Genomic DNA, 22,806 nt, shown 5'->3' with positions numbered 1-22,806 from the left:
CTCTTTTAGCAACCACACACATCATAACATGGGAGAATTTCTTTTTTGAAAAGACCCAGAGGAGTTTTAAAGAATGGTTTAATTAGAGTTGTTGATGCCCATTCATAGTTAGTATCTGTTAGAAAGTTAAGCCTTAGGGAAAGGTTAGATTCTGAACAGAATAAAATATGCAACATACGGACTCTGAGGGAAAAGTTTTAAAATGAAAGAGGTGGATACTTATTCTTACCCTTGATCTTTCTTCTAGTTTCGTCATCATGACAACTGTGGCACTCCGTTGTTCCCATATCATTCTCCAAAAGTCCCCAAATGTTTCGGGGAGAGATCCCTGTGTTGCAATATAGGCATTTTGTTTCCTATAGCCATCTATGTAGTTGGCATTCACATAGTCACTTCCTGGGATCCCTGGAAAACAAGGAGTGTTATTCAACCAGGTGAGCACATCACAAGAGGAAATAGCCTGGGACATGACCTAAGGGCAGTGTTATCTTATTGTTCCACCTTACACTAGAGGAGTCGCAATATATATGGAAGGTCGGGTTTTAATCAAGATTAAAAAAAAAGGTCCTATTAGAACCATCATGTAAAAAAATGTATTGAAAAAAAGTGTCAGGTCTTCATAATATGACAAAGAAAAAATACAATAGATGGTCCATAGAATGACTTTTCTTTCACTGGTTGTTGGTTTTCTCTGTTGCACTGGCAAGGAAGTAGTTTGCAAAGAATAATAAACAATCTGGTAACATTCCTCATCCATGTGCTTCCCAGACAAAAACTAGATAAAAGAATGCCTGAGTCTGAAAATACAAAATAGGGTGGAACACACCAGAATAGTGAAAAATTTTTGTAGATTTAGTTAACAGGAAACTTATATATAAAGTCATTTAATATTTACAACAACTCTGCAGTAAGTCCTGTCATGAGTCCTGTCAGGAGAAAACTGAGGTGCAAAGAAGTTAAAGAAACTTGAGCAAGCTGCTCAAACTGGTGGAGTCAGGTTTAATCATAGGCTACTCGTATGTGTCTTGACCTCTGTAAAGTATTGCTTCTCATTTAAAACTCATGATTTGTTGTAAGCAGCACATGAACTTCTTGGATTACGAAAACTGCCTCCTAATTGGATGTCGAACTTCTACTTTTGTCCTCTCCAGTTTGTTCTCTACCTAACATGAGAGCAATTTTAAAAAATTTATTTCAGACACTGTAACTTCTTCAAACCCAACAATGGCTTCCCCTTATACTTCAAATAAAATCCAAACTCTGAACATCGCTTACAAAGCTCTGCCACTTCCCAGACTCATCTCATTCCACTCACCTGCTTGCCTTTAAAACTCTAGACGCTGGCCTGCTTCAATGATTAGAAAACATTTATTTCCCCCCTTAGTGCAATCCACATTCTAGAATATACTCTGTCTCCTTCCCATCATAAAACACCCAGCCTCCATCCCAGAAGACCTGCCCTGGAGTATCCTGAGACATCAGAACTCCCTTGACAGCCCTTTTATACTACTGATTACAGGTTGTAATTATATATTTACTTGTTTGTTAATTTACTTATTGCCTGTTTTGACCACGTCTCTTTTATTCACCTTTGCTACCCTAGTGACAAAAAAAGGGTAAATAATTTGCCCCAGTTCCAACATGTAATCAGTAGCAGAAATGTAATTTAATGTAGATATTATGATTTAAACCCTAGTTTTCCATCAGCACATGCCTTTAAGAAAGATAGAGGCAAATTTGAGCTTCTTCCAAGTAGAGTAGCCACAGTTATTAAGGGAATCAAAGCTACTCCATATGAGAAAGAATGTATATTATAGCCTAGCAAAGGAAAGGGTAGGAATTGGGATGAGAGCTGCCTGTGAGAAGAAGAGAGGTTTAGATTTACTCTGTTGAGTTCCAAGTTTTAAATTCTGAAAGATGTAACTACAGAAACAATAAAGCATTTTCAAGTGGTCAGAATCAAAAAGAGAGTTAAGTTTCCCTGGAAGGTCATGAGCTGGTTATCTGTAGGGGGGAATAAGCACTTTAGAGGAATATCAGCATGATATGGGAGGTACACTAGAACTTGTGCATGATCCCTTCTACCCTGGGAAATATGAGTCTTGGAATCATAGGGTAACCATTTTTTTTTTCCTTATAATGAAACATATGTTCCCAAGCTAAAATTGTTATATTTCACTGATTGCCACTTGCAATGACTTTGACTGCTTTTCTGATTCCAGTTGTAAAGTTGATCCTCTCAAGAAAGGTAATAAAAGTCAGATGGAAACTACTGCACTCTGAGATGAACACATAGATATGAAATACCACTAGCATTAGCTGAAAAGCCTTTTGAGCAAAACTTGAAATGCATGGTTGGTTGTAACATTATTCATCTATTACAGCTACTCAAGAAGCAGTTGGGGTTTTGGCAGCCCTTTGTTGATAAAGATCCTATTCCTCCCCAACACCAGATTACTGTAGATTCAAATGACGGGTTAAATAAAATTCTCAGGTTACAAACACTGGGACGTACACACATCTTACATATCCATAGGATTTGGTTCTGAGCCAAGAATGAATCCATCTAACAGGAAAAACCCACTTCCAAAATTTTAATTTAGCAGTTAGCAACATTAAAGAATTGATTAAAAGGATTCTGGCTAAGGGCCTCACTCAGCTGCCAATATACAGAAAACTTTTTTCCAAGAAAAATCAGAATGGAGAAATCTGGGCTAAATGACGCAGAAGATTCATCAACTGGGCCCTGCGCCACATCCCCCCTTATCAAGGAAAGCAAATGTGTCTGAACAATGCATCTGAGGACGGAGAAGATGCACACGAGAATCATTCCTAAAGACAGGGAATCAGACCCATCCAATTCTCTTTGCGAAAAAATGTTAATCAGTTAATATGTAATGAATTGGGTTTTTTTGGCATACTGCTCAATTTTGAATAATAAATTCTTTTTTGTTTTACAAGAAGGGGGTAGGCTGCTACTGAATAATGATTGCACTTCCCAGGATAAGAATACAAAAATGTTGCCTTAAGACTACTAGGCACCAGGAATCAATACTATCACTAAATGCTTTAAGAATTTAGGAATTGGGCAAAGTATGGTAGTTCATGCCTGTAATCCCCACACTTTGAGAGGCTGAGGCAGAAGGATCACTTGAGCCCAGGAGTTTGAGCCAGCCTGAGCAACATGGTGAGACCCTGTCTCTACAAAAAATAAAAATAAAAAATTAGGCTGGCGTGGTGGCTCATGTCTATAATTCCAACACTTTGGGGAGGCTGAGGCAGGAAGATTTCTTGAGAACAGGACATGACAAGCCTGGGCAACATGGTAAAGAGACCCTGTCTCTACAAAAAACTAAAAACTTGGCTGGATGTGGTGATGCATGCCTGTAGTCCCAGCTACCTGGGAGCCTGAGGTGGGAGGATCATTTGAGTCCAGGAAGTCAAGGCTGCAGTGAGCCATGACTGCACCACCACACTTCAGCCTGGGCGACAGAGAAAGAATGAATATTTTGAAAAAGAGGTAATTGAAAACAAAATCAAATACCTGGTAGAGCTATCAAGCCAATATTTTATATCCTGAAAATAATGCTGAGGTTCCTCTTATATTTTGATACCTATTTGTAAGAAGGTAGTACATGGAATGAAAGTCTCCTTCTGGCAAATCTCTTTACCCACTCTGGTAAAAAGACATTTCAGGTAAGTTCTCTCTCACAAGTCCTCTGCAATGTGGAGACATGAGAGATGGCTATGTTCTCCAGAAGCTCTAAGATATAATGAGTACTGTATTTATACAACCCAATATAACGCACTGTGCAGAAAGATGAAAGAGAAAAAATTTTAGAAAGGATGGTGGCTTGTCCTAAAAATATTAACCCCAGATTGGAAGCTAAAGTTAATCAGCAGTCCATTTCAAGTAGATGAGACTCTGGTTTTTAATGTGACATATTTAGAAAGACTTTTCAACCAACACTGTGAAAATAAACAATATGCTTCTTTCCAAATGTTTTGGTGCCATGAAACGCTTCTTCAGTAGTTCTTGATTAGGATGTTTCTGCTGGGAGGCCGGATCTAACATTATTTCACTTTTTGGGGGTGACTTTCTCTAAGTAGTGCATATTTGTTTATTTAATTTTCAATTCCCTGCCTTTTCCAAAAAATGATTTGCTTCTGCTAATGCAACATTAATCACAGTGCACTTATAATCCAAGAGAAGGGTGTGAGAATTAATTTAATTCCTTTGGGGTTACGAAGGATGGAAATATAACTTGAAATGTAGTACTGGAAAAAAGAAAAAAAGAAAAAGAAATGTAGTACAGAAAGAGTATAGAATTATTACAAATTAGGTGATTGCTTTTCATTCTTGGAGTCACGGAGACCTTCCTCCAATACTAGAATAACAGTGTTTGATTTGCTTTTTGGGTTTTCTGTTTGTTTTTTGGTTGGGGAATGAGTTTTTAAAACAACAGGACCATGCAAAGATGTTTGCCTTCTGCTCGTCATAGGCAAAATCTTAGAACACACTGGCCCTGCTGCAGGAACTCTCTTGGAGTCAGTTGGTCCTAGTGTCTTTGTTTAAGAACAGCTTACCTCCAAGACTGGTTCTTTCCTAGGAGTCCATGGCTCTACTGCATTTATAAAACGGAGTGGGTTTTCATGATTTCTCATGCACTGTTTCATGCACATTCTCTAATTAATAACAGTGATGTCAATAGTTCTAACACCATAAATAAGTGCTTAGTCTTCTAATCTTACACACGAGAAACCTAAGGCTAGATCCTCTAACTTCATATTACACCAATATGCTCCATTCCTGTGTTAAAGTGTATTTCCTCAGTTAACGAACTGTTCTTTCTTGTGGAATTTAAAAATATTACTTACATGCTTTATACTGGGTCCTTGTGTTCTGGACTAACTAGACCTGGCTGTAAGTGCAAGCCTGTAAAAGTGACAGAAGTTGTGATGAAGGGAATGATTGGTAGAGCTGTGCTTCTGTTGTTCTTCATGCACAACAAGCCATAGCATACAGCTATTTGAACAGAATCAGGCAAGTTTTAGGCTCTCATTTTATTTGCTGTTGATTGCTAGTTACGGTTTTCAGTGGAAAAATGAGCCTGGATATAAACTTTGAATAATGGGGTCTTGTGGATTTTTTAAAACCACCAAGAAGGAAAAAAAGAAACAACCTAACAAACACCCAACTTGCTATGGATTTGATTTTTGGGGTCAGAAGATAATTTGATTTGAAAAGATGTCTCTTGTCTCTTGTTGAAGCAGTGTTTATAACGATGAGGGGTTTATAATAAAGCCTTAAGCCCTGACATTAAGTGAAAAGGCAGGATGCAAAATAGTACATGAATTATTTTGTGAAATCAAGTAATCCTGAGGGGAATGTTCGCAATTTTGCATCACATTGCACTGTAGGTAAAGTCGTGTGTGCATTTTAAAGTCTTGGGACGATACCAAGCACTTGCTAAGATTTAGAGAAACTGACCAGGAAACCTGGACTCCTGTCTAGGGCTGCTGGTCGTTTACTCTGTGATCTTTGGCCAGTTACTCAACTTGTTCAGACCTGTAATTGTTTATTTGCTAAACAAGATGTGTTGGACAAATTGATTCCCTCCAGTCCTTTTGAGTTCTAAAATAAGGTGTCTCTCTGTGCTATTCTCAACCTTCTTGGACTCAGAAATCTCTGTGAAGTTATTTTAAGATAAATAGAGGCTTTGTGTCTCTCAGATTAGGTAGGAACGCACTCTGATGCTCTTTCAAGCTGATTCCTATTGCTTCTACCTTTGATGTGCTGAGATGAGATTTTTCAGTGAGGCTGCTGCTTCACATCTTGATTGGAACCTGATGGGGCAAAAAATAAACAAAAAACAAGAGGAAGTAGTGGTACTAGGTGGTCTGTCCATGGAAAGAAGCTCTCCTTGGACTTTAGGGGGTGAGAATAACTAAGAGGCAGCCTCGGAAGGAAGGCAGAATCCCACCGTGGCTCCAGTGGATGCTGCTGCACTACAGAGATGGAGATGAATGTTCAGCTGAGCGTCTTACTCTGCTCCAACTCACAATTTGGCTTCAAATCCCAGGTACTTTTATTTTCTTTAAGTTCTACAAATCCCTAATGAAGTAACGACTGTGTCAAAAAGAAATTGCTTTTTGGCAAACAAGTTTGTTCTTTGTTGTAAGACAGAAGTACTCAAGACCCAATAGAGAACAAAATCTACCTTTTATTTGATAAATAATGTCCCCTCCTGTACTCCAACACACAAACAAAAAAGCATAACAACACTATATTGTTGGTTAAGACCTAGATTGAAATTTTTACAACTAACAATGTGGCAAAAAATGTTTACTTTGCCATCTCCAGCAAAACTAGAAAACAGAAAATAGAAAAACAAAATCTAATAAAAATTTACAAGTAAATTGATTACATTCTAAAGGACACAGGCCTTTCCCCCGACCCTTCGCCTGTATAATGACTGCCACACATAGCTGCATCAGACCTGGTGACATGAAGGATTCTTTTTTCAACACACCAAATAAAGCAAACATTTATTGCAAAGACACAGTCTATTACTTGCCAGGGTATCCCCTGATATAGCTGCAGTTTTTCCACGTTTCTAGAAAACATACAAAATTTTTTTATAAAGCATGCCTGTTCTGTAGGCATCGTAGCTCAATCCCACAGTGAGCTAATGGAGAAACAGATGATATTCAGAGTATGTGAACCCAACCAGAAACTCCTCATTAATGTATGTCTTCCTCTACTTGATTTTCCATACCCTCACACTGCTGAGGAGGCTGGGTTTTGAGAATGGATGCAGGAAAGTAGATGGGTGATTGAACCATCTTTGAATACATTGCAAGATCAGCAACATGAGTTGGGGAATTATCAGCACCTGTGATAGAGGGGCATGCTTTTTGGTTAGACAGCAACTTGCTTTAAAATACAGTAGACCTTAGGCCACTGAAGCTTAACTTTTCAGCCACATCATGGAGTTGTGGTCCAATTAGCTTTATACTAATAAGGAGGCAATTACTATAGAGGTTTATCAAGCAATGAAGTAGTCAACAATCAAGCATGAGACATGACTACAGAAGCTCTATGTGTAGGAAACACTCCGACGCTCAGTCTCATCATCATTAATATGAATATCATGACCAAAAAGTCCTGGAACCAACACCTCTGTGAGAATTAAATGAATCAATACATCTGAAATTTCCAAAATGTCATGTGGATTGTAGTTATTATTATGATTGATGTAAAAATTGAAAAAAGCCTGCTGATTCTTAAATACCCTACTGATAAAAAGCAATTCCAAATCTGGAAGGCCCCTTTCTAGCTTCTCCATTTAAAAAAATTATCAGACAGGATGAAAATAATTCTTTTACAATTTCCCAGCAATCTACTACCTGTATCTATATTCTAACAACAGAACCATAGATGATGCAGGTATATCTACAGCCTCAGAGTAAAGAAGGGTAGATTCATTAGAGTAAGCTGCATAGATGTACAATAAAAATTAAAAAAAGAAACAAAAACTCCAATGAACTAAAGACAATAGAGATAAAAATAAACTCAGTCCCAGAGCTTTCTGATTTTACTCTTCGATTAGCTTTCTGAGAACAAGAGTAAAGTGAAAAACAACACAGCCAGCCGGCCCTTAACAATGCTTTTTCTCTTTTCCGGGTAAGAAACATCAGCAGGTATAGTCTAAGGTAGGAGTTAGAGAGTAAGAGATATAACAGCACTTGCTTGGCTACATGTAAGAGAAAGATGCCATTTACACAGCTGTAATTAGATAGCTCTTAGAAAGACTGCAAGCATCCTGTGAAACTGTTCCAGGTTTCCCAGGCCAAGTGCTATCTAGCTTTCTATTTAAAACAAATTAAGCTATAAAAACTTGTCTATTCACTGCTCCTCAAAAAAAAAAAAAAAAAAAAAAAAAAAGAAAAAGAAATGCTTTTATGTATTTTTTTTAAAGTACCCTGAAATAAAATGATTAAACTTCATCACAGTTGTAAACAACTAACTTGAGAACAGAAAAAGTGAAAATGCTACAGAAACCATGCCATCAGCCTAAATCAATGATTGATGAAGAGTGTGAGAAAAATGAACTCAACCAATAATTGGATGGGATTTTTTTTTTTTAAATGAGTTTCTTAAGGGATAGGGTATACATTCTAATAAATTTCCTTTAGTACCTTAAATAGAATTTCAGGAGCAAGATAAAACAAACATGAGGTGCCAATAAACTATTCACTAGTGTCAGGGAAGAGGGGGAGAGAAATCCAGAGGGAGAAAAAGAGATCATATTTATTGAGGTAATATGGGGAGGAGCACACAGCAGCTATCAAAGGACTTCCTTATTGGGTGAAATAATTGTAATTGTTTTGATGTTAGAACTTCAAATGGAACATTTATATTCACTATAACTAACATTCCATTAGAAAATGTTGGATAGATTGTATTAACATATTTTCCTAGGTTTATTTGGTTTTGTTTTACTTGTTGAAAATACATCCGGTTACCAGATAGGCCCCCTGCCCAAAAAAATAAAAGAAAAAGATATTTTACAGCATGGGTACAATGTGACATTGGAGAATATGCTAACATGTGCTGACTGCTGTTTTAAATGAATTGCTATAGACTTATCCACAGAACACTCTGCAGAAGAGGCTAAGGCACAACTGAAATACAGAGCACTAGTGTGGTGGCAAATGGTGGATAACATTACAGAAGGAATAGCAGTAGTTTCTTGTCTTTATTTATTTATTTTTCACTGGATTTATCTTATGAGCTATGATTCCATGTTAGCAGCTTTCTCATCTCAAAGGTAAAATTGCCCATCTCACAAATAATCAAGTTATTGTAACATCATCTATATTATTTATGCTTGGATTTTTTTGAATTGTTCCTGTTTTGCAAATCAAACAGCAGATGATATATATTTGAATTTCCATTTAAAAGAATAGATTCTTGCCCCTGTTGAAATTTATAATGCTATTATGGATCTGGTTTCCATTTATCAAGCACCAGTGTTTTCTTTTGCATCACAGAAAACTTCAAATATATGCAGTTTTCTCATTTGGATATTATTAATTTTTCCATAGATCACACACCAAAGAAATTTCATCTGCAGTTAAAAGGGCCTATCTGTAGTAGTAATAAAATGCATAACACTAAAGATAATCTTAACAATTCCCAATATTTATTATACATTTTCTTGGTGCCAGGCACTCTTCCAGGTGCTTTACATATGTTAGTTTATTTAATCCTCCTAGTAATTGTAGGAAGTAGGTACTATTAATAATCTCATTATAAAGATGAGGAAACCAAGGCTCAGCAACTTGTCCAAGCAAGCTCTGCAGAAGCAAGCAGACCTTAGGATGCGTTATTAGGAAAGAGGTTCTTGAGCAGCATATAGGCCCTCCTAAGAAGGTACTTATTAAAGAGATGAAGTGAATAAATATATTTATGTTTTGAAACTTTAAATATATGACCCTTTCTATAAGAAAAAATTAATGCACTGCTCTGATCAGAATGTGTTCCCATAAATCCATATGTTAAACTTAATCACCAATGTGATAGTACTGAGAGATGGGGACTTAGGAAATGCTTAAGTTGTCAGGGCAGAGCCCTCATGGGTGGGATTAGGATCCTTATAAAAAAGCTTGAAAGATTAAGTTTGCCCTTTTTCTATCTTTTTGGCAATGTAAGGACACAGCATTCTTTCCCTCAGGGGATGCAGCAAAACAGGGCACCATCTCGGAAGCAGACAGACCGGGCCCTCACCAGAAAGCGAGCCTGCTGACACCTTGATCTTAGACTTCCCAGACCCTAGAACTATGAGGAATAAATTTCTATCGTTTATAAATTACCCAGTCTGTGGTATTTTGTTATAGCAGCACAAATGGACTAAGACATGGATCCCTATTTTACTAAGCTTTTTTAAAAAAAATCAGATTAATAAGCACTAGTGTTAAAGAATGCATATTACATACTAGGTTTATTCTTCATCACTTCTAACCTTCTCATGGATAAAACCATTTAAATCTGTTATGGCGAAAGTCACATAGTAGGCAATAATCCTATTTAGAATAAGCCCACTAGCTTTTTTTCTTTCTTGAAGAAGATAATCTTATATTGTCTAAGATTTTTTTGCCTACTTATATTATCTTTTGATCTCAGGATTTAGAATCAATGTTCAGAATTTTGGAGATGGCAGAAATGGTCTTACACATCCTTGTTTTATAAGAAAACAACGAAAGACACTAAGTCATAGGTTCTTCCTAAACTGGAGAATGGACTTGCAAAGAGATTGTATATCCATGAACTTTCTGAAATTAGCATACAAATAAGGTATGTAAGTGCTCTATGTTTTCAAGTGGGGTTTAAAATGTTCATGAAATTGTCAAAAGGATCCAGCTTCCCCAAAGAGTTAATGTTAACTGCATTAACTGAAAAGCTTAAGGTCACATTGCTGTTTAAACCGAAATTTAGTTTTCAGTTTTCTGTCTCTTTATTCAGAATTCTTCCCAATATACCTTAAAAAGTGAGATTAAACAAACAAAAACAAAAAAACACACCTGAAAATCATTTCTATGTCATTCTTTGGAAAAATTCATCTTGACTGGAGTCTATGAACACAACTGAAGACCTCTAGTTCTAAGATTTCTATCATGTGTTTCAAAATGTGTATTTCAAAATTCTTACACAATCTTCCCAGCCAAAAAGGCATCAGTTTTGAATTAGGTTTGATGTACATAGGCAGGGTTATAATGATTTCAAAAGCCGCTCTGGGCCTGCATGGACTAATGGGAAGAACAGCTGCCTTGAGACTGACATATATTAGTATTTTGAATTTATCACTTATTATCTATTGATCACACTTAAGTTTGCTGACTTTTTAAATGCTTCCATTTCCTCATCCGTAAATTCAGATCATGACAACTAGCTTTTGGGGTTGGGCCTCCATAACATGGTGCTTGACATGTAATCGATAACCAGATAATCATATCTATTATAATGTCTTGTCTTTGTTGCTGAATTGAAAAGCAGTATTTTAATTTTGCTTTATATTTAGACTTGGCTAACACTTTTCTAAAAATCCATGTCAATATGGCTTTTAAAACAAAATGCTAATTATAACCCTACTAATGGAAACATAGTCTTGCAGCAGTGAAGATTAATTATACTTTAGAACAACAACCTCTTTTTTATACAGGACTGCAATAATTAATTTTTGCTAATTACAAGGCATTATAATAACCTGCCACTAATTGATACTCCTTGGTTAATAAGAAATTAAAGATACATAAAACAATATTTGAGGTAAGCAGATCACCTGTATTATCGTTAGGATTACATGTACTTAACATTTGTTCTGCAATCTTATGACTCTGATCCATTTGAATGATGCATTTGATGATTCCCATATTGTGTCCCCGTCTCAGGTTAGTCATGTCATAAAATAGGAAATGAGATAGGAAATAGGAAATGAAGTTCTAAAACCTAATATTTGTGTTATCCGTAACGCTAACGCCAAAAGATAAAATAGATTTTTAGGCAAAAAGATAAGATTAAGCTTTTTCACCCATGCTAAGTAACTTAAGACACTGTCACATCCTGCATCAGTAGGAAAGTATTATGAGTGATGTGGGCAAGTGGAAGCCCCAGACCAGGAATCAGAAGAGCTGGATTCTAGTGAGTTATATTATTTATATACTGTGTGACTCTGGGCCAATCCTGTCTGAGCTTCAGTTTTCTCATCTATAAATGTGAATACCTATATATCTAGCAAAATGCTTATACTGCTGCTTCATTAGACTCTTGTGTACAGCAAATAAAACAACTGATAAGGAAACTACATAGAGATAACTCTTAGAAGTCAGAAATGAAAGAGATTACCGCTGAGAAAACTGATATTCAAAGAAGTCAGGGTTACCTAGGTGGTTAGTGACCCAACCTCAGATTTCCTTGTTCTACATCTTGTGGTTTGTCCATTTTCTTTTCCTAATAAAAATATACTTTCTGGGGCCAGATGCGGTGGCTCACACCTGTAATCCCAGCACTTTGGGAGGCTGAGGCGGGAGGATCATGATGTCAGGAGATCGAGACCACGGTGAAACCCCATCTCTACTAAAAACACAAAAAATTAGCCAGGCGCAGTGGTGGGCGCCTGTAGTCCCAGCTACTTGGGAGGCTGAGGCAGGAGAATGGCGTGAACCCGGGAGGCGGAGCTTGCAGTGAACCCAGATCGCGCCACTGCACTTCAGCCTGGGCAACAGAGCAAGGTTCTGTCTCAAAAAAAAAAATATATATATATATATATATACACACACACATATATATATATACACACACACACATATATATATACACACACACACATATATATATATTTCAATTCAACAACAAAGACAACAACAAAGACTATATATATATATAGTTCACCCTGTGAACAACTTTGGACTCTACAAGTTTAAGCATATATTATACATTCTGCTTATGCATATCCAAGTATTAGCTTCCATTTGGTCTTTATTTGAAAATATTTACTTTTTTTTTTTTTTTCCCCAGATGGGGTCTGGTTCTGTCATCCAAGCTGGAGTGCAGTGGGATGATCTCAGCTCACTGCAGCTTCTACCTCCCAGGCTCAAGCAACCCTCCTACCTCAGCCTCCTGAGCAGCTGGGACCATAGGAACACACCATCATACTAGCTAGTTTTTTGTAGAAAATATTTATCTTAACTCATTAAAATAAATCCTATTGCCTTCTTCTTCAGGAATTACTATTTTCTCTTAAGAACTGCTTAAACATAGAGGGGATGCCAATGGTAATTGGATTTGTCAAAAATTCAATTCTGTTTCCATACTGCTTACCCTATAATTAAACAATTGAAACCATTTTGTAATTAGGACTCCTTTGTATTTATTCTGTGTTTTTCCTAGCCTAAATAAAATGACTGTGATTTGGAAAGATGTCACCAAGAACCACTATTTTCAAAAAGTTCAGTAAGCACATTAGTGCCCACACACAATTCCTGATTCTTTTAATTTTACCCCGTTATTCTCTCAGTGGAAGTAGGGTATACACTTGCTCTATTAAACAAATATAAAGACAACATCAATCACTGTGGCCACTTCCAGTTTTTGTTGTTCTAATGTCTGTCAGATCACTTTGCAAAATAATGTAAGGAGTAAGTAGCACCACTGAGAATAGAACAAAAACACCCAAATTAAAACTCTCAACCAAAGTCACTTAAGTTAGTAACATTGGTTGGAACGCAAAACAAGCACATTAAGTTTTATAAATTGTGCATGAAATCACTTAATATTTCAATATACTAAAAGCTGGCCCTGTATTATCAAAGCCATCTTTAGAGGAGAAGCCTCAATTAGTGCTTCTGTCGTTCCAGTTGCCAGTATTTTCTCTTCTGTGTTTAAGATACAGGATGATTGACTGCCCTCATGAATACCTGCTCGTTAGCACTTAGTTTAAGATAAAATGCTGTTCACGGTTGTAATTTAGATGAAAGCTCTCTATAGTTCATAAACTTCAATTAAATGCTTCTAACCTTTTGCATAACACTTAACATTGAAAGACGTTTGGTTTTTAGGTCAGCTCTAGATTTAGGATGTATTTGTGAACACAGGCTATAAAAAGGCAGGTTTTCGTGTGACTCAAGTGCCTTTGCTTTTATAATATAAAACCAGCATAGGAATGAAATGTGCTTAGTTTCCAACCATCAGAATAAAGATACAAGGAGGTATATTTTTTATCCCTCAACAAACTTTACTGTTAAGATGTGGAAAATAACAGGTTAAGAAAAATAATGACAAAGTGAGTAAAAGTACAGGGAAGTGGTAGTGACTGAATGACCTAATTCTTAGTGGAAACAATGCTACAATACAGCAAAGGCAGACTGGCAAGTTCTCCAGGCAAGATCATGCCAAACAGATTCTCAACTTACATTCCTTTATTTTATTTCAATAATTTACCTTGCTTTTGCTAATGGAAAAAGGATTTCTCTCTGCTATTTGTGACTTGGTTTAGTTTTTTAATTTATTATGGAGATGATTTAAGAGACTTGAGACCCCCCACAAAAACTCTATATTTTTTCACATTTTAAAATGGAAAACATAGAGATAAATGTAAGGTAATCATTCATATATATTAATTACAGTTTTTAAACAGAATTTGAAAAGAAGCAATTACCCACTTGACAATACTATGCCTGATCTAGTATTGGTAAAATTTTAATAAATTTAAATCATTGTTTTCAGTGTGGAAAAAAGCTAACTCTTGCACACCTAGTATTTTTGGGTGCCTAAAAAAGGGATTATAGTATTTTCCACCATCCAAAGTAAATTTATTATGAGAATTCTACAAAATATATCTATGCAAAACAATGCCATGTTGAGGTAAGGAGGGCCACAGGTATAGGATTGTTCAAATGTTGAAAGATAGTTTTTCTTCCCAAAAAACTGGAAACAAATGTCTGAATAGCATATGGTGCTTCCTGAGAAGGCTTTCAAGCAGTTTCACTTTCATATAAATTTTGGACATAGAGGAAGCAGGTAGGAGATGTGGTCAGAGTTAAAAAATAAAGCGGTGGTCATCAGAGATTTCGGAAGCAGAAAAAAGGGAAAGGTACTCGAACAACTACAGATGAACATCTTTCAACTGTAAAGTCCTTAAAATAACTGGGTCTGAAGCTAGTATAATTTATTTGTTTTCTACAATATCTTCAAGAAAGTAAACAGTGAACCTTCAAGTATGAAGAGGCCATAAAACTCTTCTGGGCACTAACGAGGGTGAACATGGCATGTACCAAGGGTGATCCAGGTTGACTGTTAGAGGGAAAGATTTAAGTGGCCTCTTAAACTATTTTCTAAGGACTTTCCAATCCAATGTGCTACTGTAGCCACAATAACTAATGAAAATACTATGTGTTGAAGATGAACTTCTAGTTGTTTTAATATGCCACACAAAAGGGATTTATCACTGGAAAAATGATCCCTCATGAATCCTTAATGAAGCTGGATAGATTTGAGGAGTAACCCTCACCTTTTAGGAACAACCGTTCCCTCTGGAAAGTACTCCTTACTGAAATTCTAAGAGACAGATTACCAAGCAGTCCACAAATTAGAGAAATTAGACATTTCCAACGTACTTAATTTATATTAATCACCACATTATCAACTCTGAACTTGTAGACAGTCCCCATCGGATATCCAGATTTATTTACAAACAAACAATTCCCTCTGCCCTTTTAAAATAACTACTTTATGGGCCTCTCTGACAATCACCTGTTCATGCATAACAACCAAAAACCATCAGTAAAGTGGGCAACCTCAATTTGCTTCCCATATAAAACATCAACTACATTATCAATCTTTAGGGTAAAGGCAAGAAGGTAATGAGAGATGCACTTCTGTCATATGGTATCAGGGATATTGTGTGCCTATGTATAATTTATTTGTGTGAGAAAGAAAAAGTGGGAAAAAGCTATGTTTGAATCTTAATTACTTTCTTTTTTCCTTTTTTTTTTTTTTTTTTTTTTTTTTTTGAGACAGTCTTGCTCTGTTGCCCAGGCTGGGGCTGGAGTAAAGTGACATGACCTTGGCTCACTGCAACCCCCGCCTCCTGGGTTCAAGCAATTCTTCTGCCTCAGCGTCCTGAGTAGCTGGGATGACAGGCACCCGCCATTATGCCCGGTTAGTTTATGTATTTTTAGTAGAGACGGGGTTTCACCATGTTGGCCAGGCTGGTCTCGAACTCCTGACTTCAGGCGATCCACCCGCCTCAGCCTCCCAAAGTGCTGGGATTTCAGGCATGAGCCACCAGGCACAGCCATCTTAATTACTTTCATAGATGGTTAATAACCTCACTAAAACAATATTCTCATGCACATACTCATATCCATGAAAATAAAAGTATCAGTGATGTCTGCATTTCCTTACCTTCTATAGCTGATAGGAGAACCCGGGAATGATCGTATGCGATTACATTCGCATATCTATTCTTTGGTTTGTTTACTTCCAAGTTTGAATGTTCCCATGTGAACTGCTGGCCAGGGTCAATTGACTTTAAAAGAAAAACAACACATATACATAAAATCAATACTGAAAACCACCAGATTATAGGCATTTATCACTAGCAATAAACATGATTTAACAGGAAAATTCTAAAGCCATACTTCATCAAGATGATCCTAACTGTGAAGCTGAACACTAATATAACCAGCATAACAAAAAAATGATTAATCATTGCAGAAACAGTGATAGTCACCAACATTGATTCAAATGAAAAATGAAATCAATATAGATGTTCTGTTAATATTGGAAAGGCAGGTTCTTATTTTTCACTTTTCCATTTCCCTCTCTGCTGCTGTAGTTTACCAGTTATCTTGGTTCAATATTCCTTCCGGTTCTGTAAACTTTATTTTATATTGATTATTCTTCCCTATTCTTTCCTATCTGGACCTAAGCTGAGTCTTTAAGTTGACTGGTCTTTCACTGGCTTCAATGGACACAGGCTTTACTGTTCATTCTTTACGTAATGTTTACAACTTAATGGCACCTTAACGTTTTGTCTGTTTCTCTGTAACACACTACGACCAAGGCAAATTGTACAATTCAAATAGCTAGCACGAACAGTAAAGAAGGGAGGTCAGTTAAAGTTAATACTCATCTTAGATTAATAACATATAACCCACTGCAGATAAATTGTTTTTCTATTCATCATTATATCTTTTCTATGTATTATTATATGTTACTATGTTTATAGTTTGCTTCTTTTTATTCCTGATTTTAATATTAGTTTTTTTTTTTCTGATTTTATCCATTTCTTTGATGGTGCATTTCAACCAAAATTATTCAACAATCTAAAATAAATATCAAACAGATATAAAGTACGTAATTTAAAAATATTTAAGTAGAATCATCATTTCAAGACCAAATTCAGATTTGATCATAAAACTCTAGGGGAATTTATTTCCTGAAATGTTATAGAAATCAAAATAGTTTTTCTTTCATCCTAGGATGCTGATAATATTTAAGATTTATAATTTCATTGGTATATGGAAACACAAGTTTATTAATTACACAAACATGATTTTAAATGATAAAAATCAAGTTTTCAAGAATGATAAAACAGGTTTATACCCAGGTAATATTTTTTTTTTAAAAAGATACTATATTATGTTAACAGAATTTTTAGCAGTTATTTTTGATGCTGGATATTTTTCATGCCTTTATGTGTATATCTAGAATTTGGGAGTAAAACATATCCCCAACAGCTATCAAAATATTAAAGATGTGCAAACTTTCTGTCAAAAGGCACAGAATTCAGCAATTCAGCACAACATTAAAACCAGAAGTGTAAAGAGTCAAGTCTGTTAATAGTCTTGAACAGCCTCCAAGCATTCTAAAATTCTCAGCGGTATAGATTTCAGCCTCGAATTTACTAAGGATTATTAAACTGTTTTCCTTTCTTAGCCTGTGTTAATCTATACATAAAATAGTCAATCACTGAGCAGTATTCAGGAAAATATTAATAATTATCCATACCTTAGAGCCTGAAAACTAATGTAATTAAGGGACTTTCTAGTTTGCTCTTCCAGGGAAATTTTTCATCTCCCTTGCAGAAATTAATTCTCCCCAAGCATTGCTATGAGCCGAAGATACTGAAGCATTCAGATGCCCTGGTGGAAGCCTTCAAGTCAACCTTGAACCATGTCCATCCACACAGAGCAGCTCCACTAGGTGGTGAGGGCCTGCCTTAAAAATCTCTCAAATTTGCAATCTCACTGCTACTTCCTACATCCAGAACATTGGTATCTGTTGTCTGATTGAAATCCCTTCTCTAATCTCTTATTCCAATCCACTCTTCATACTGCTGCCAAAGTTGTCTTTCTAAAGCATAGCTCTGGACAGGTTGGCTCCCTATTTAATAACTTCCACTGGCTCTGTGTGACCTACAGCCTAAATTCTAAATTCCTACCTATGCAGTTTTAGTCATCTTTGCATCGACACTATACCTGGCTCAGTAAATGGTTCTACAGATGTTATTTAGGCAAACGAATAGAACTGATGAATAAATGTTTTTGAGAAGTTCATAAAGAGAAATCACAGAGTAATTCCTATATATAACATGGGAGTTAGAGAACAAATTATGGAAACTTCATTGTACAGTATACCAAAATTATAATACTTAACACTCATTATCATATGGCTTAGTGATTAAGTATGTGATCATGGAATTATAACTACCACTGCTATTCCACTTTACACTGATGAACATTATTGGATACATAAGCTTCTTGCACATGATTTAAACATCCCAAGAAGTGACTAAGCTCACTGATATATGTACAGTGCTTTTGGTAGAAGATATCACTCCCTCTGATATCCTTGTTTTACTTAGACTAAGATCACTCACAGATGTATTAGATGGCACGCATTTACTTATAGCAATGAAATTGCATCTATTAACTGAAAGACACTGTTAACTCCTATCCATTTCCACTCTTGACATGTTTTCAGCCTTCTGAAGAACTTATTTGATACCTACGTTGAAGACTTTAAAAATTAGTAATAGAAACATGCGTTGTGTGCCACATATGTTAGATAATATGCTTAGGTTTAAAGTGTGGCCCATGAGCTGAAGACCAACAAATAACAGGATAATTATAATAATACGTGCTAGGTCATTATGCTTTACATGAAGAATTATGCTTGATTTTCACAACTGTTGTAAGGTAGGTATTGCTTTTTCCATTTGGCATGTGATAAAATTGAAGTAAAGAAAGATTAATTTAATTATTCTTACTGAGGGTCTTCTTTGTGACAGGCTCTGTGCTACCTGGTACTTAAGTAATTTGGCTAAGCTCACACAGTTAGATTCATACAGTTACCCTCAAACCTGGTCTGTGGGATTCCAAAGCTCAACTGACAATTAACAGCCGGTAATGACTAAGCCATGATGCTATTTAACTATCCAGAATGCCACTGCAAAAGGAAGAAGCCCAACTTAAGAAACACACCTACACATCACTATCCTTTATCTCACCAGCCCAAATGATATTTCTTCCCAACTTATCATCCTGTGTCATTCTGGGGCAATTACATAAGAAATCAAGTTTTAAAAATGAGGTTGGCTTCACATGGGTGATAAAACAGATGGGATGCAGCTTACATTTATACTCGTTTTACACGGATCAAACAAACATTGATTAAATAATGCTGACTTGTCTTTGTGCAACACAGCACTCATCCATCTGTATCTATCTGTCTGACTGAACGCTTAACAAAACACCACACAGGTCATTATTTTTGGAGCCTGTCAGAATGCTGAGAGCAGTAAACTCAGTAAAGAAGAATAACAACTGAAAGTTGGTGAGATATACTAAGATCTTTTGTATTTCAAGAAACACACAAAACTGGTTGAGGAAAATCAAATTTCAATTATCCATCTTAATAAGGCAAAGGTATCATGAATGAGTAAGACCCTTATTGCTGGTGACAGACACAGTTGCTTTGCCTCTCTGTTCTCAGGCTTCTGTTGCTGCTGTCCTCTTAAGGAAGAGTGAAATGGCCAAAATGGAGAAAAAGCAATGTAGACGCTGAGGAATGTAAAAGTTGACTTTCACTTCAACCCTTTATTTTCGGTCAGTCCACCCTGACCATGCATCTTTTTTACTATAAAGCTAAGCTGAGGTTACCCAAATATTAATTATTCAAAACAATTTGAAATAAGCTCCTTTGTTCTTAATGGACTCAATTACTTCTTCTGGGTCTGTTGTTGTTAGTGTCTGGTTTTCCTGAGCTTGACTCATAGTTATGTCTACTTAGCTCTGTCCACCCAAATTATCTTCTGTGGGATACCCTTGCCTTCCCAGCACTCAATTTGAAGTTTTACCTTCCCAAGCTGAAATCCTAGCCAGGCTTTCTTCAGTCTCCATTGTGGAGAATTTTGCAAGTTAGAAATAAAGCAAGCCAGATTTATTCAACTAAAAGTTGATTAATACGCTTTTATACATGATACGAAATTCATAAATTATCACAGAATTCACAGACAGAAATGCTACTTCATCATACTTTTTGTGTCTCCAGCCAATCAAAAAGCCCCTTGAAAGAAAGATATTGGATGAACCCTATAGAGCATCTAAAATTTTACCAAGATGCCGAACCATTTTACATTGCCTCCCAGCCTGCACACTGAGCACTTGACTCCTCCTTCCGACCTCAGCTTGTGACTAAACCTTTCTAATGCTAACAACAGATCTTCAACTCAAAGGCTTTGCTTACTCAGAAAAAGTGACCCAATAGAAGAAAAAAAATCCTATTGTGAGTGATTTAAAGAACAATGGGAAAGTCTCAAGCAGATACTTACTAATATAAAACACTTTGCATTTATTTAGTCTTTAACTGGATGGTTTGAAAGCTCTAATCTTTTGTATTTAATCAACTAGAACTTTATCTCAAACTAGGTAACTGAAAAAATAAGCTATATGTAGCAGACGGATTAGAGGTTCACATTGTATTCTCGATAAAAATTCAGAATTAAAATATAAATATATCCAGTAGTTACAACTAATACTTAGATAACATTTACTATGTTTTCTTTGTGCTTGGTACTTACTAACTCATTTATCTTCGCATAGACCCTAGAAGTAGTTGCCATTATGATTACAGTTCCGTAGATGAGGAAACTGAGGTATAGAGAAGTCAAATAACTTTCTCAGGGTCAAACAGGTAGCAGGGAGAGAGGACAGCCTCGGGGTCCACACATTCTGGACCTGGAGGCTGAGGGCCCATCCACCATAAGATGCTTTCTCTCTACTTAAGCTGGAGAAGATTCCTTGAAGGTTTCACACTTGCCTTTCAACTATTCTCTTGAAACACAATGCACGGAAGTCTGGGAACAATCTGTGTAGTACTGTTGAACTCTATTTGTAATTCTAAACTCCAAACAAGAGAGTGATCATCAATTTGAACATCAGATTACAGTCATCGAGTAAAATTATATCCTGATATGGGAGTAACCTTTTTCAATAATGCTGAAGTCATTATCTTAAAGCAAAGTCCTTTAATCATTCTGCAAAATTCAACCTTTTTACCCAGAAGAAAAATATAAATCAAATATGCAAAACACCACACAATACTAGTTGCTCTGTGTTTCACTTTCCCTCATCCCACCAAAAGAAAAACCTCAAAATATTCCCTTTAGAAACTCATCAAAGAGAAACCACACAAAAAAAGATTCATCCTGGTTTTGTGTGTTTTTAAAACAACTAACAAAAATTTAATTATATAGAAGGAATAGACCAGTTACTTCACTAGTCAAACCATGGGTCAGACTAACCATTCTTTTTACAGGGAATTGAACTTTCAATGACCTTAACTTCCAAAGAAACACTATCTTTTCACAAATCTCCCCTTCAGTAGGCTCATTTGGTTCCTAGTGTGGTTGGCTCTGAGATATTCTCAAGTCCTTTCTGAGGTTTAGAAGAACAATCTACAATTCACTGTGTATTCTGCAATTATGCCTTTTAAAATTCTCATTCATTGTCTCTCTCTTCTCTGTTTGAAAATGGTAAATTAATATATGCCCATTTGGAAAAGACCATGTTTGCATAGATGGGAAGGGCTATATTTTGCACAATTAGTAAAAGCCTGCAATTGGCATAATGAATACTTTCTTCAAAGAGAAGAGCATGAGTTCAGTTGAATCCTATGATGTTTCAGAAATTGAAATGTGAGGAAGGAGTGGAAAGTCTAGTGGTGAACAAAATATGGAAGTCAGAGAACAGGGTGTTAGCTTTCTGGCTGCCCCTGGTTAGCTCCAGCCAGTCAGGCAACTTGGGTCTGTTTGCTCTGTGTTCCCTTTCCCTATTAATGTCAACCCAGTGTCAGGTTTGTGTCCTCATTTTCTCTTATCTCTCTTTATCCAATTAGTTATCAACTTGTATTGAGTTTCTCTCTATAAGAGCACCTCTGATCTAGGCGAATGTTAGAGTGTGAAGGATTGAAATAAAGACTTTTCAAGACTCTCAGTATTAACAAATGAATGGATGTGGGAGTGCCCCACCTTTAGTAGTAGAAAAGACATAGAAAATGTATAAACATACCACACTCATTGAAGGCATCAAAAAGTGTTTCAGTCACATATTTTTGTACAAAGTTAAAATTCTGGCTTCAGATAAGTGATAAAATGCATCAGCTTTACCTGTTGTCTAATGGTTTCATTTGAAATTTTGACTCTAACATACTATATAACAAATACAGAAAATTACTTAAAGTGATAATATATATTATTAGAACTGATATGTAGGGAAGCAAAAAGGATAAACTATGCTCATAGTAAATCATTAATTCATGGGAAATGGGTAAATATTTGAGGTAAAATTTTGATAACTTACTCTCAATTATATCACAGTACTAAAGATGAATTAGTTTATTTCACTGAGGAAACCGTTTACTCCCAGAAGTATATTAGAATTATCCTAATCTAACGTGGATTAAAAATGACGAAAAACAACAACAAAACCAAAAATACTTAATTCTTTTTTTAACTCAGTAGGGCAACATGATGTACTCTCTAGAATTCAGATAAGCTGTTTTACTATTTTAGTGTGTGACTATAGAAAAGATTATTTTTGAGAGATCGTTCCAAATAAGAGTTCAAAAAAGAACATACAACTTTAAGATTGAAAATTTAAATAACTAGATTTTTTTAACTATGTACTTCCTTTTTTAAATTTTATATTAATTTTTCATTGTTATTTTTACTTTTTTTG

At 35.9% G+C, this 22,806-nt stretch overlaps 1 protein-coding gene across 1 annotated transcript in view; it reads right to left on the bottom strand.

Annotated features, from left to right (window-relative positions):
• PTPRD (protein tyrosine phosphatase, receptor type D) overlaps positions 1-22,806 on the bottom strand; it is a 550,091-nt gene that overhangs the window by 74,281 nt on the left and 453,004 nt on the right. Inside the window, exons 27-28 of the mRNA XM_025359514.1 lie at positions 15,968-16,091; positions 230-405 (exon numbers count right to left, since the gene is read on the bottom strand). Coding sequence (XP_025215299.1) covers positions 230-405; positions 15,968-16,091 — 300 coding nt within the window. The remainder of the gene's footprint in view (positions 1-229; positions 406-15,967; positions 16,092-22,806) is intronic.

The sequence above is a fragment of the Theropithecus gelada genome, chromosome 15 (assembly GCF_003255815.1).
Source record: "Theropithecus gelada isolate Dixy chromosome 15, Tgel_1.0, whole genome shotgun sequence".
Lineage (NCBI taxonomy): Eukaryota > Metazoa > Chordata > Mammalia > Primates > Cercopithecidae > Theropithecus > Theropithecus gelada.
The sequence above is the reverse complement of the archived record's forward strand: the minus strand, read 5'-3'. Positions and strand labels throughout refer to the sequence as shown.